Source organism: Nycticebus coucang, chromosome 1 (genome assembly GCF_027406575.1).
Source record: "Nycticebus coucang isolate mNycCou1 chromosome 1, mNycCou1.pri, whole genome shotgun sequence".
In the NCBI taxonomy this organism is placed as follows: Eukaryota; Metazoa; Chordata; class Mammalia; order Primates; family Lorisidae; genus Nycticebus; species Nycticebus coucang.
In genome coordinates this window covers 6,641,775-6,656,402 of record NC_069780.1, presented here as the reverse complement: position 1 = coordinate 6,656,402, position 14,628 = coordinate 6,641,775, and the positions used below count along the sequence as shown (strand labels likewise).

Sequence of the window (14,628 nt, the reverse complement as noted above, 5' to 3'; positions counted from 1 at the left end):
ATCACTGAGGCTTACAATACAGCATTGTGGACCCACATGGAGCTGGCCCTTAGCAGATGGTGCCTGCTGTCTGTTTAGTCAGGGTCACATCAGTAGGTGACCACCCTGCTGTGGTAATGCAGAGTCAGGCACACTTCAGCTGGAACGGCCCCGCATAAATGGTATAACTGAGCTGGAGGATCAGCACGTTAAACAAAAGGATTTCATTTTGGGATCACAAAAAATGATATTAATAGAAATGCTTTATTGTGAATTAAATATAGAATTTAAATATTAAAACAATTTTTCTGCATAATTTCTTTCATTTACACATATCTTAACTTTACATTGAGAAAGCCGATTAAAGCCTTCAAATCTACTTTTTTGCTCTGTTTTTGTGCAATTTTCATATATACTGTCCAAATAAAAATAAGGGAAAAAAAATCAAAGATAAGAATGCATAAAAACTGTGATTAGAAGTGAGATTGGTATGTAAAGAAATTTACAAGGGTGTGTTGGTATTACACCTCAACGCGTTTTATGAGGGGAATATTAGCGTTTTCTCCTGAGGTCAAATTCCTTCATAAGAAAAGTGTTCAGTGTTTTAAAAATTGGTGACATGACAGGTCTGAACAAAACTTACCTGACTAGAAAGCATAAATTAAGAGGAAACTCGTTAGGAGGGTAATGTTGCTCTTCAGATTATGAACATTTTGGTGAGAATAGAAATTATATTTCACAGAAAATTTTAGATGTAGCTTTAGTGGCTTACAAAAGTGTTTTACTGTAATGTTGTTTTCTATTCTTTTTTTCCATTTTAGGAGAACCTCCAGAATTCCCCTTTACGAATTTGGACCAGTAGAAGCTGTCACTATTGGCTCTGTAGATTTGGCTTTACTCTTAACTTTCGCTTTTTGACAACAAAAATATCTCATGATCTTAATATAAGTTTATTTTTTCCTAGTTTGAAAGCAGGACTGAATTTCTACTTAAAAAGTAACGATTTAGGGCGGCGCCTGTGGCTCAAGGAGTAGGGCGCCGGCCCCATATACCAGAGGTGGCGGGTTCAAACCCGGCCCTGGCCAAAAACTGACACCCCCCCACCACCACCACCCAAAAAAGAAAGAAACGATTTAGTAGCACTGGCTGGAGCTGTGTTCTGTGCGGGAAGGTTCTGTGCAAACCACTTTGCACAGCCCTGCCGACGCACCTCCACGCTGACCCGCAGCCTCCTATTACCCGTGTCTGTGTCTTGCTGAGCACGGAAGAAACAAAAAAGAATACCACAAAAAAGCCATATGATTTGATATGATTGGAAATCTCTTTAAAATCCACATGAGATTACAATGAAATTGCAGTACTCATTTGTCCAGTGACCCAGAATAATGGATTCATAGGTGGTGAAAGGGAAAACCAGTGCTGCTATCCAAAAAGAAAAGAAAAAGAAAAAAATCTTTAATATATCTCAGATGTCATTATTTACTCTGGACATTTTAAAAGGCTTTTCTTCACAGTGTTTTTACAGCTGTTTGTATCAGCTCAGCTGCTACTTCAGTGGTTTTCCCTTTCACTCTCCATTCATCTTTTTGATTGAATAATTAATACAAATTTTTTTTTTACTCTAAAAAGTGAAAGGTAAAAGCAAAGCTATAGCAGCTGAGTCAGTACTGACAACTACAAAAGAAATGTCCCTGCAGGGGTCTGGAGGAACTGCTGAGAAATTTTAAACAAATTTAAATTTTGGTCTTCTAGATTTTACCATCAACTTTAATGTGATAAAATGTTCACCCCCCAAATTTTTAAAGTGAAAATAGATATAAAATAGAAAATCTTAATCTTTTAAAGCACGTATACAAATATTTTCTTTGCTGAAGTATAGAAAGGGTTTATGCCAGGCAGAGAGTAGAAAAATATTTGTCTGATGATATGATTAATGCAAATTGAAAGTGTTCTTCTTAAATTTATAGCTCAAAAGACAGGTGGAAAATACAGAATTTCAGTTTTATAAATACTGCTTGCTCTTCTTCTGTAAAAAAGTATCAGAAACAGACTGGAAAGGACCGTGAAAGGTCATATAGAATTGTCTTTTCAAATTGTAGATAAAACGGCTGAAACTCAGAGAGGTTATATGACAGACGCTGGATGGGAACCGAGGTGTTTGGCCCTCTGCTGGTCATACTCCCTCTCTGACTCCATTCTCTCCCGTTCCTTGCCAGGCACGGGTGACAGCTGTGTGACAGTGAAAGTATTTAGTGTCTTTACCACATATGTGATGACTTAGCCTTTCCTGATAATGATAAAACTGAAGAGAGAACATCAACTGATATTTTAAATTCATTTTTTATTAGGAAGTTACCTGTGCTATGGAGGTTGAATTTTTTTTTTTTTTAAATAAAGAGACAGGTCTTGCTCTTTTGTCCAGGCTGGAGTGCAAGGGTGTGATCATAATTTACTACAACCTTGAACTTCTAGCTCAAGTGATCCTCCCACCTTAGCTTCCCAAGTAGCTGAGGCTACAGGTGTGCACCACCACACTCAGCTAATTTCTTTTTTTTTTGAGACAGAGTCTCAAGCTTTCCCCTGGGTAGAGTGCTATGGCATCCTAGCTCATAGCAACCTCCAACTCTTAGGTTTAGGAAATCTTCTTGCTTCAATTTTTCTATTTTTTAGTAGAGATGGGATCCCACTTTTTGCTAAGGCTGGTCTTGAACTGGTGAAGTCAACCTGTCCACCTGCCTTGGCCTCCTAGAGTGCTAGAATTACAGGCGTGAGCCACCACGCCAAGCCCAGCTAATTAAAAACAGAATTTTTTTTTTTTTTTTTTTTGAGACAGAACCTCAAGCTGTTGCCCTGGGTAGAGTGCTGTGGCATCACAGCTCACAGCAACCTCAAACTTGTGGGCTTAAGCGATTCTCTTGCCTCAGCCTCCCAAGTAGCTGGGACTACAGTTATCTACCACAATGCCCGGCTATTTTTTGGTTGTAGTTGTCATTGTCGTTTGGCAGGGCCAGGCTGGATTCGAACCCTCCAGCTCTGGTGTATATGGCTGGCACCCTAGCTACTGAACTGTAGGTGCTGAGCCAAAAGAACATTTTTTTAAATAGAGACATGGTCTTGCTCCATTGCCAAGGTTGGTCCAAAGGTTGAACTTTTATGGGGCTTTTTTTCTATATATGCCCCCAAAGGCACCCAAGAGTGAAACTACTTCTTTATAAGATTATTATTAGGAACACATCCCAATCAGTAATGTAATATTTTATGAGTTCCTAATTCTTGTCAAATACTTTTTATATGTAACACATAATCAAATACAAAGTCAATTTAGAAATATAGCCAATATAAATATTAAAACCGCTACTCTGATCTCGGTAGGCTATGATACTAGGGTATAGTATCTAAATGTGAGGCTGATAGTCCTCAGTTCTTTCTTGCCATACGTGTGTGTAGATGTATCTAACTTCTGTGTATGCATGCTTATTTATTAAAGAGATGGATGCTTAGATTGTATGTGTGTATGTAATACGATTATTAAATGTGTGTTGAATTAATAAATGATCTTAACTTAGTTCAAGTAAAAATAAACTAGAAAGTCATGAAGGAAAAGTTCGTCTCAGTGTGTATGTTCTCTAATTAAGAAGATTTAATCACAGTGCATCATCTGAACCAAGTTTTATTCTTAACATAGTAAATTTGGAAGCCTTAAAAATAAGAAGGAATATATAGCATTTATGTAGATACAAAAAATTTTTTACTGCTGGAAAGTGGGTGACGTGATACTATCACTGTATAGCTATAAACATGTTCTCATTAGTTTAATATTTCCTTATTAAAGTTTATCTAAAGTAGTGACAATCAAATAATGATAACAGGTAATAACTTGCATGTATTTCCATTTATTCTTTTATATTTGATGCCTTTTATTACTGAATCTTTAATATTTTGAAACCAAATAGCTCTTCTAAGTACAATACTGTTCAGGTCTGTAGGCTCTGCAACATGCTTTTTTGCCACATCAGGCTTCTTTAAATGGCACATTACAGAACTTACCTTAAATCTTAAATAAAGAAGTTAAATCTTAAATGATATGAATTAAGAAAGAGATGTATTATAGCCAGCATCCAAATCCAGCAGTACCAACTATTTTATTTTGGCTAATTTCCCTCACTAAATTCAACATAGATCTTTATTTTAGAAAACTTTGCAAAAACAATACAGTGCCAACTTTTTATTTGCCCCCAAATAATGCCATTTGTTTTCCAAAGACCATCTTTATTTTATACCAGCCACTGACTTAGACACTGAGCGGTTCACTTTGTACTTTTAGATAGAAGAGCTAGAAAAGCAGTTAGTCCTCGCCCACTCAGAGCTAACTGAGGCACGGACAGAACGTGATCAGTTCAGTCAAGAGTCTGGAAATTTGGATGACCAACTTCAAAAGTTGCTGGTAAGATTATGCTCTAAAATATGAATGAAATTAACTCTGGAAGCTTTTTACCAAAATATTTCACAAAACTATTTTCCTTTATAAAATTACAAATTTACAAAATATTTGCGCATACTCATAGTAGAACATCCTAGATATTATTCAAGTTTTACAAATAAAATATAATCTATTTTTTTTTTTTAAAGCAGAACTGTTAATGGCGTTAGGTGAAGGACATCTTCAAACAGCCATCATTTTTCAGTTAGATGCTGTATTCTACCAAATTGAATATCATGGTTTTTTTTAAAGCCAGATAATTTTCAAAACCCATAACAAATTATGTGTGTAGAAATTTTGAATGGAAATTTAGGTGAAATTAAAAAAACAAAGAAAAAGACAACAGGATTGTGCTAACAGTGTAGCAGCCCCTGTCCTCTGTTAGAGGAACTGCAGGCTGAGAAGTCTAAGACACTTCTGGGGCCTCTTTGGGTGATATCAGTGAGGTAGAGTAAGTTTCCTTGCCTCCCAAACCCACTCTGGAGCGTGGTGCTGGCCGTGGGGCAGTGTCCTCTGCAGGCCGTCCTGGGCTTGCTGAGCTGTGTGGAGAAGCCCTCACCCTTGGCATAATTCCTCACTTCCCTTCCTATTTGCGTGTTACCCAATGTTCTCGTATCCACTTTGAAAATCTTAGAGAGCACGTGGTCGGACAGATTCTCAAACCTGTCCTCCCTTTTCATTCTTTTGTTCACCACCAGACCTTGTTCGAGCTCCTGGCTGCCCCCCTCTGGAGCACGGCAGTTTTGTGGCTGGTGTTCTGGTCCCAGTTTCCCCGTCTTCCCTCCTTCATCTGGAGTGCTGCCATATTCACCTTGCTGTAGTGTAGCTCTGGTGGTGTCACTCTTCATTCAACTCAAAAATTAACTTTCTACATAGTCAGACTCCCTCCCTTTGGAGACTGTCACCCTCTAGCCGCTGCTCACCTTTCCAGTCCCTGCTCTCAGCACGGACCCTGTGCCCCATCCCTGCTGTCTGTCTAATCTCTGCATCTCCAAGCTGTTTCCAAAGTCCTACTCAAATGCTTTTCAGAAGCGTTTTCATCTGCTCAGTGGGCCCTCCTATTTCTTACGTGTCTCTTAATGGAAAACCACCTGTAGTTATGTGTGGTTAGCTTTCTCTTGAGTGATAAACCACTAAAGGTCAGGGTATCTTTGTTTCTCCTACTCAACTGCAGAGTTTTTGGTCATAGTAAATACAGTAGAACTTCCATAGCTGACCACCTCCCTACCCTGACGACCTCCTTCAATTGACCGGTACGGTATCAGTGCAGCAGGTCTCGTTCCTGGTATTGACCACCTTCACATGTTGACCAGGTTGTTACATTCCCCGGGCCGGTCACCTTACAGAGGTTCTGCTGTACTTTTTTAAATTGACTTAAGAGAGTGGTTCTATTCTATTCATAGCCCCTGTACTACTCCAGGCCCAGCGCCTGCAGCTATTCTGCTATTCCTGAAGCAGCATGCTGACAACTGTCGTTATTTCGTTAAGCTTTTAAGCATTTCTTTATTATAGGAGCACACATGATATGAAGCATAATGTTTTTGTTAGAAAATCAAAGACTTAATAAACAGGATGACTTGTGGCTTGGTGCCTGTGGCTCAAGTGGCTAAGGCCAGCCACATATGCCTGAGCTGGCGGGTTCAAATCCAGCCGGGGCCCGCCAAACAATAATGACGGCTGCAACCAAAAAAAAATAGCCAGGTGTTGTGGTGGGCACCTGTGGTCCCAGCTACTTGGGAGGCAGAGGCAGGAGAATCACTTGAGCCCAGGAGTTGGAGGTTGCTATGAGCTGTGATGCTACGACACTCTACCCAGGGCGACAGCTTGAGGCTCTGTCTCGGAAAACAAAACAAAACAGGATGACTTGAAATCTATTACGTTTTTATTTTTTTGTCTATTATTTGAGGTCTAGTCCCTTGAGATTACTTTCTACATAGTCTTTACATTTTAAAAATGTAAAGTAAAAAATGTTGACTTACTTTTCTAGGAAATAATCTTAAACAAGCCATTGTAAAGGAATCAGATTTCAAAATCAAAGGTTTCTCAAATCACATAAAAACTCCAAAGATGATATAAAGACAATCAGCGTTCTATCTTACTTATTTGATGGCATCCCTTGCTTCTTTCAGGCTGACCTGCACAAGCGAGAGAAAGAGCTGAGCTTGGAGAAGGAACAGAACAAGCGTCTGTGGGACCGAGACACGGGCAACAGCATCACCATCGACCACCTGCGGCGGGAGCTGGATGACCGCAACATGGAGCTGCAGCGCCTGGAAGCCCTGCTCAAGGCCATGAAGAGCGAGTGCCAGGGCCAGATGGAGCGGCAGGTCGGGGCCACCAGCGTCGCCCGTGCTCTCCCGGGGGCAGTGCAGTTTGTCTCTGTTGGCATAGAGCCTCCCTCCCTCTCTCCCTTCCTTTACCCCTCTCTCTTTTTTCTTCTCTCTTTTAACATATATGGGTCTAAAATAGCTCTAAAACAGAGCTGTGGATCCTGTGAACAATCATCCAAACCGGGTGTTTGTTGGTATATTTTTGACCACTCATTAAACTAAATGTGTTATCTCCTTTGTACAATGTTGAAAAACTAAACTCCCATCCAATTGTCTTTAATTTTCATGTAGAAATTGTTAACCTAATAAATGTTTATTTCTGCTTCAGAAAAGCATCAAACTATCAGGAAATAAGAGGAGCAACAGGGCTGAGGGTTTTTAAAAGATTTGTTTTTGTTTTGTCTTTTTCCCCTGAAAGAGACTTTACATAAATCAAGTAAGAGTTTTGTCTTAATTATTTAATAGCAGAAAAGAAAAAAAGCATTCCTCGCTTAGGCTAATCTACATAAAATCCCCCCACCCATCCCCATTTATTGGGACTAAGGAGTGCACTCCTGAACCCCACCCCACCCCTGCCCCAGGGGCAAGTGGACTGCTTTCCCTTCCTCCCTCCCTCCCTCCCTCCCTCCCTTCCTTCCTTCCTTCCTTCCTTCCCTTCCTTCCCTCCCTTCCCTCCCTTCCTTCCTCAAAATCTCAAGCTGCTGTGCTGAGTAGAGAGCTGTCGCATCACAGCTCACAGCAAAGTCAGACTCTTGGGCTTAAGCGATTCTCTTGCCTCAGCCTCCCAAGTAGCTAGGGATTACAGGTGCCCGCCACAACGCCTGGCTATTTTTTGGTTGTAGTTGTCATTGTTCTTTGGTAGGCCCAGGGCTGGATTAGAACCTGCCAGCTCTGGTGTATGTGGCTGGTGCCTTAGCCGCTTGAGCTATAGGCGCTGAGCCATGGACTGCTTTCTTAACGGCGTCACGTCAGTGCTGGGAAGAAGACACAGTTCTGATGCTATGACTGTCGTAGGCACATTATAGAAAGCAGCCCATGAAAGTGTAAGCTTCCCAAAATGTGACAGCAAACCAAGGGACCAGTCTCGGCTTAGACTCAGGCAGAGTCCGTAGTGTATTCTCTGCCTGGGCAGGCAGAGAGGCGCAAGGAGAAACTGGAAGCTAGAATCTTCATCTTTCCAAATGAGAACCAGAGAATGTAAAAGTGTGTGGAACGAAACCCATTGTTCATTTAAATTAAGGAGAAGATTGGAGGGAAATAATAAAGGTAGTTACTGTTGGGAGGTGCCTGTGTCTCAAACTTTGAGTAGGGCACCGGCCCCATATATGGAGGTGGTGGGTTCAAACCCGGCCCCGGCCAAAAACTGCAAAAAAAAAATTAAAGGTAGTTACTGTCAGTCTTACTACCCTTCTCCCCTATTATTGCTGAGGTTACCTTAATCTAAAGGGGTACAGAAAAGGTCTTCAGAGGAAGCTTCCCAAGCCCCCCGTCCTGGAGAACCATTATGTGGAGCACTGTTTCATTGAGCGCTGCGCTGCAGTCTGATTAGCACACATCGTTTTACACATGTTATGAGGGCTGGAGTTCTGACAGCAAAATGATTTGTGTGAATCTGACTAGACATTATCCATGTCATTCTTTTGAGTGAACTTGTATCTCCTGAGGTTGCCTATGTCTGTCCTCCCAAATCCACGTAATTCTCTTGTCTTTGACAAACAGATGGCAGCAATTCAGGGAAAGAACGAAAGTCTGGAAAAAGTGTCCTCCTTGACTGCTCAGCTTGAATCCACCAAAGAGATGCTGCGCAAAGTGGTGGAAGAGCTGACAGCCAAGAAGATGACCCTGGAGAGCTCAGAGCGGACCGTGTCAGACCTGACGGCCTCCCTGCAGGAGAAGGAGAGGGCCATCGAGGCCACCAATGCTGAGATCACCAAGCTGCGCTCCCGAGTGGACCTGAAGCTGCAGGAGCTGCAGCACCTGAAGAATGAGGGGGACCACCTGCGGAACGTGCAGACCGAGTGCGAGGCCCTCAAGCTGCAGATGACGGAGAAGGACAAGGTGATTGAGATCCTGCGGCAGCAGATTGAGAACATGACGCAGCTGGTGGGCCAGCATGGGCGCACCGCCGGCGCTATGCAGGTGGAGAAAGCCCAGCTGGAGAAGGAGATCAATGACAGGAGGCTGGAGCTGCAGGAGTTTAAGGTCTGTAAAGCATCTGGGGGTAGTTTCTGAAGGATCCTTTCTCACCAAGGGCCAATTTACTAGAAAAGGGGTTCTTGGTATCTGTGGAGCTTCTGAAAGTATTTGTGTGCACATGTGTTTTTTCCATGACAAGGGATACACACTTTTATCCAATCCAATAGGAATAGATGGCCCCAAAGTGGTTCAAAATCACAGGTACAGGGCGCGGCACCTGTGGCTCAAGTGTATGCCAGCCACATACACCTGAGCTGGCGAGTTCGAATCCAGCCTGGTCCTGCCAAAAAACAATGGCGGCTACAACCAAAAAATAGCCAGGTGTTGTGGCAGGTGCCTGTAGTCCCAGCTACTTGGGAGGCTGAGGCAGGAGAATCGTTTGAGCCCAGGAGTTGGAGGTTGCTGTGAACTGTGATGCCACAGCACTCTACTCAGGGTGACAGCTTGAGGCTCTGTCTCAAAAAAAAAAAAAAGAAAAATCACAGGTACAAAAGAAAGAATTTTTGCAAAATCCAGCTGCTCCGTGAAGTCCTCCCTGAGCCTACAGGGTGAAGTATTTTCTCCCTCTTAAGACAGACCAAATTTTGAGCCTGATCTCCCACCAATCTATGACTGAGAAACACTGGGCTTTTTGCTGAATCCTGGTTTCCACACCTGCTAAGCAGAGGAAAACAGAAAGCAAAGAGAACAAACCCCACCAACCTCATTGGGCTACTGTGAGGCTTAAATCAAGGACTTAGCCTAGTTCTTGGCCTGTGTAAGGTGTTTAGTAAATACTAGTTTCTTTCCCTCATTCTGTTCTCCTTCCTAACTTTATCACACTTGGTACCTGTGAGAACCTGGATTGCATTCTGTATTGCAGGCTGTGTGTGTTTCTGAGGCCATGTCTCTTTTTCTCTATAACATCACGGACTTACTCATCCAAGTTCATGTCTTATGAATCTGTTTACCCCCAGCCCCGTGCCTTAGTACCTTGTACCAAGAAGGTGCTGAGTAAATATTTATTAAAATCTTAAATGATTAAATGGAGTTTTTAAAAAATCGATTTCTAAAGTTTTATGTCACCTGTATCCCTGACTTGGTGAATAGCAGGACACAGTCACACAAGCTTTAATGCCTCAGTCTCCTCATTCTAGATCCAAGAACAGCAATAGATGATGATCTTATGGAAATAAATGTCAATTACATGAAAATTAGAATTTTCTTTTAAATTCTCACTTGATCTTGTATTTTTAAATGGCCATGAAAGGGACATATGAAGGATTCTCAGTGGTCAAGCCTAAAATAAGAACTTTAGAATAGGTGTCATGTGGGGCAGAGCACAGCAGAGGAGAAAGGCCGACTGCGCCCCTGGCCTGAGCGGACGGGTTACTAGCGTTGCTAAGGGTACAAATGGGAGAATCCTATTCTTTTTTTTTTTTTTTTTTGTAGAGACAGAGTCTCACTTTATGGCCCTCGGTAGAGTGCCGTGGCCTCACACAGCTCACAGCAATCTCCAACTCCTGGGCTTAAGCGATTCTCTTGCCTCAGCCTCCCGAGCAGCTGGGACTACAGGCGCCCGCCACAACGCCCGGCTATTTTTTTGGTTGCAGTTTGGCCGGGGCCGGGCTTGAACCCGTCACCCTCGGTATATGGGGCCGGCGCCCTATCGACTGAGCCACAGGCGCCGCCCGAGAATCCTATTCTTATACACTAAAAATTAAACCAGTTTAATCCTCACAAAAACCTTATGAGGGAGGCACTATTATCCCAGAACACAGATGAGGAAGCTGAGGCACAGAGAGACTAAAGAATTTGCCAGACAGTGGCATTCCTTTGGGATGTGGTCCTAGGCAGTGTGAGGAGATCTTACAGCGCGGGGTTCCCCTTGAGAGCCAGAGTCACCAGACGGCTTGTTAAACACAAGCTGATTGGTGGCTGGGCCATCCACAGAGTCTCTGATTCAGAATGGGGCCTGAACAAGTTCCCAGGAGACACTGATCCTGCTGGCCCGGAGAGCGTGGGCCAAGATCTGCAAGGGGCATTTGTCACTGTACCTAGAGTGGGCCCTGAAGGCCATGTGGGAACTTGGAATGGGCAAAAACGAGGCAAAAAGGAGGAAAGAAGGCATTCCGAGCAAGGGGAAGCATCTCAGTATGTAGTTTAGAGATAATGTGGGAGCTGTGAAAAGTTCTATGGGTGGAGATATGGGTGGTGACAAAAAGGCAACATGGAAAGTTTAATGTGGCATCAGGGTGCAAAAATGGATTGCAGAGAGAGAAACGGATTTTCAGTTTCAAAGTACAGAGCTGGAGCATCTTCAGGGAAGGATTTCCTAGAAGAGAAAATGGGGTACAGAAGGTTGAGGCCAGGGAAGTTCACACCAGATTTGGACAGAATGGAGAAAAACCGATGTGCTGAAGAACCGGGTAGCTTTGACGGGTGACTGTGCTGTGGTCAGGTGGCGGCAGGTGAGCTAACGCAGGAAGTGCACATGGGGGAGGTCTGCAGCCACCTGACTGCCTGAGAATGGCGTCATGTTCTTGACCACGGTCACTTAGGATAATAGGCACCTGTGCGCCTTCAGGGAGAGAGCCTAATCAACTCATCTTGCCCATAACAGTTTCACTGAGACACAAAGAATATAAGTGAGAAGGTTGATCTTTAATGCCCCATCTGCTTCCCCTCACATTCCCATGAGGAAAAAACAAGAGAAATCGTAGCCCCGAGAGGTGACCTCTCACCCTAGGCTGGGTGCTGCCCACAGGTGGCAGGGAGGCAGGGAACGCTGCTGCCCCCAGTAACGGAGGGTCCTCAGCATGGATACTCTCTGTAAGACAGACTAAGCGTCCTTCCTTGCACTCCGGGAGGTTGGACAGGGCCAGTACTTGTGGTGATGCCTCGGGCTGGCCTGAGGAGAGCCTGCCTGTCCCTCCCCCGCGAGGCCAGCTGGATTTCATGTGACAGTTGCCAGGAGTGGCAGGGATCAGATAGCTCAGGGAAGGGCCTTTACTGCTCAGCCCCATCACAGGTGGTCAGCCTGTAGTGCCCCGCCGGTCTGTTTTTGAACAGCTAAGAGCTTGTCATGTCTTTACAATTCAAACATAGCCCTGGTCTCTATGTTAAGCTGCCATTTTCTCAGTTGGATTGCACTAACCAGAAGAATAGGCCTCAATTTGGGGAGACAATTTGTTGATAAAAGAAAATAAATTTATTTCCAATGGTTATTTAGTTGGCCAGTTCTGTCCACTAGAAATATTATAATGTGAGCCATATATTTAATTTTAAATTTTCTAGTGGACACGTTTTAAAAAGTGATTTAATTTTAATAACATATTTTATTTAACTGTATATCCAAAATATGGTGATTTTTATATTATCATCAATATTATAAATTATTGAAATATCTAAGAATTTTTTTATATAAAATATTTGAAATCTACTGTGTATTTTACACAAACAGCGCATGTCACCTTGGCTCAGGCACATCTCAAGTGCTCAGTAGTCACTGTGGCTGCTGTGCCGGGCAGTGCAGACCTTGGCCCTGGGAAGAGCAGGGCTCCTCCTAGGAGGCCTCCCAGCACAGCCGAGGCAAGGGTGGTGGCCCATGTGAGCCGTGAAGGCAGTCCAGACCTGGAGATTGGGCAGGAGCCGGTCAGCATCCTGGGTGGGGTTGGGGGGAAGGGGTGAGAGAAAGGGAATGATACAGCCCACTTGGCGGGCTCAAACTTAGACTGGCACCATGGCAGTGCCCCTAACAGAGGGGCAGGAAGGAGTCCGGAGGAAACGTCCTGTGTGAAGAAAGTAAGAGCGTTTTGAGCAGAGTTTACAGAAGCATTCCAAGCTGGGCATTTCTGGCAGTTAGTTGGAAATAGCAAATTTAAGTTGCTAAATTCATATTCATATTCCCCACTCCATTCCAGCACCAGACCCACCACTACACACCGCTCCTGTCTGAGCTGCTCTCTTTCTCGTTTGCTCTTCCAGTTGCTTTCTCACTGGTCTCCGAGGGTCACTGTGAAAGTTTTGAAACAGTGTTATGGTCCATTATTTCACTTCCAAAAAACACAGCCCATAGCATCCTTTGTGATTCACCTCTGCAAGTTTCATCTTGCTCGGCTGATGGGTGTTGCTGGGAAGGCTTACTTTGTTTCCATCTGTGTAGACTTTATGTTTCTTGATTTTTGTCTGTCTCAGAACTTTGGTAATGACTTACAGACTTTGACTCCCCCCCCACCCCCCACACACACACTGTTTGTTCCTCACCTTAGAGCTGGAGTTATGTCTGTGAAACACAATGTCACCTGTGCTCAGACTGCCCAGTGCCTTCCTGCCACATGGCGGCCATGATCCTTCCCTGTTCCTTCTCTGCCCTCCTCCCCCAGGTCACTCCCTCCTGGCAGCTGGCTCTTCCCCACACCTCACCTGCACCTACAGCTTTTCCCCCGCTGCCCACTCAGCTTGCTTCTCAGTTTCCTCGAGGCCTCTGCTCACATGTACCTCATCAGAGAGGCCTTTCCTACCACCCGTGGCAGGGTTTGATGATCCCCTGGACTTACAGGATTCAGCACCGGGTCTTACTCGGGCTGCATTTATTACAGTGAAAGGACATAGGCAAAATCAGCAAAGGAAAAAGGAAAAAAGACTAAATATAGAAGAATGCTAACGTGGTATCAATTGTGGCTGTGCATTTGTACATTTTGTACTTTTGTCTCTGTCCTTTGCATTTACCAACATATTTAGATTTTGAAAGATAAAAAAGACGCAAAGATCCGGGAGCTTGAAGCCAGAGTAAGTGACCTGGAGCTGGAAAAGGTGAAGCTGGTGAACGCCGGCTCTGAGCGGCTCCGAGCAGTGAAGGACATCAAACAAGAGAGAGATCAATTATTAAACGAGGTGAAGACTAGCAGGAATGAATTGAACAGTCTTTCAGGTATGTTGCTTCGGTTCAAACCCTATTAAAAAATAGGAGTGCTTATCAGTGAAGTCCAGAACAGACCTTAGCATGATTGCCAGAGAAAGGCGTCTCATTACATTATAAATGCGGACAGTTAGGCCGCCCCTGTGGAATTATTCATGGCCTAAAATCCTCATAGTTCTCCAGGAAGAGCCTCTGTGTCTTATATTCACTAACCTTTAGGCAACTCTCAGAGTCCAGGAAATTCTGTCCTGAGTTTCTTTTCTTTTTTTTAAGACAGAGTTTCATTATGTTGCCCTTGGTAGAGTGCTGTGGCATCACAGCTCACAGCAACCTCTAACTCTTGGGCTTAAACGATTCTCTTGTCTCAGCCTCCCGAGTAGCTGGGACTACAGGCACCTGCCACAACACCTGGCTATTTTTCTTTTGTGACAGTTGTCATTGTTATTTAGCTGGCCTGGGCTGGGTTAGAACCCTGCAGCCTCGGTATATGTGGCTGGTGCCGTGACCACTGAGCTACGGGCGCCGAGCCTTGTCCTGAGTTTCTAAGAGAAGGTTGAGGTCCAGATTCCAGGCTCAGGAGGGCAGCAGGTGTTCAGCATCAATCATACTGTTTGCACAGTTTTGTTTTCATGGAAGTGGAAACCTTGAGTCCTTTGAGTCAATAACTTGATTAAAGGTGTAATAATGAAGTAACATGTAAGCAGACTTATGCAAATGAATTGAAAGGAAAAATACAAGGCCTG

At 43.7% G+C, this 14,628-nt stretch overlaps 1 protein-coding gene across 3 annotated transcripts in view; it reads left to right on the top strand.

The window, feature by feature from the left end:
* Positions 1 to 14,628, top strand: part of CCDC158 (coiled-coil domain containing 158) — a 69,818-nt gene that overhangs the window by 24,666 nt on the left and 30,524 nt on the right. For all 3 annotated transcript variants that reach the window (XM_053587985.1, XM_053588066.1, XM_053588140.1), the window contains exons 9-12: positions 4,308 to 4,423; positions 6,589 to 6,786; positions 8,509 to 8,991; positions 13,708 to 13,897. In XM_053587985.1, coding sequence (XP_053443960.1) covers positions 4,308 to 4,423; positions 6,589 to 6,786; positions 8,509 to 8,991; positions 13,708 to 13,897 — 987 coding nt within the window. The remainder of the gene's footprint in view (positions 1 to 4,307; positions 4,424 to 6,588; positions 6,787 to 8,508; positions 8,992 to 13,707; positions 13,898 to 14,628) is intronic.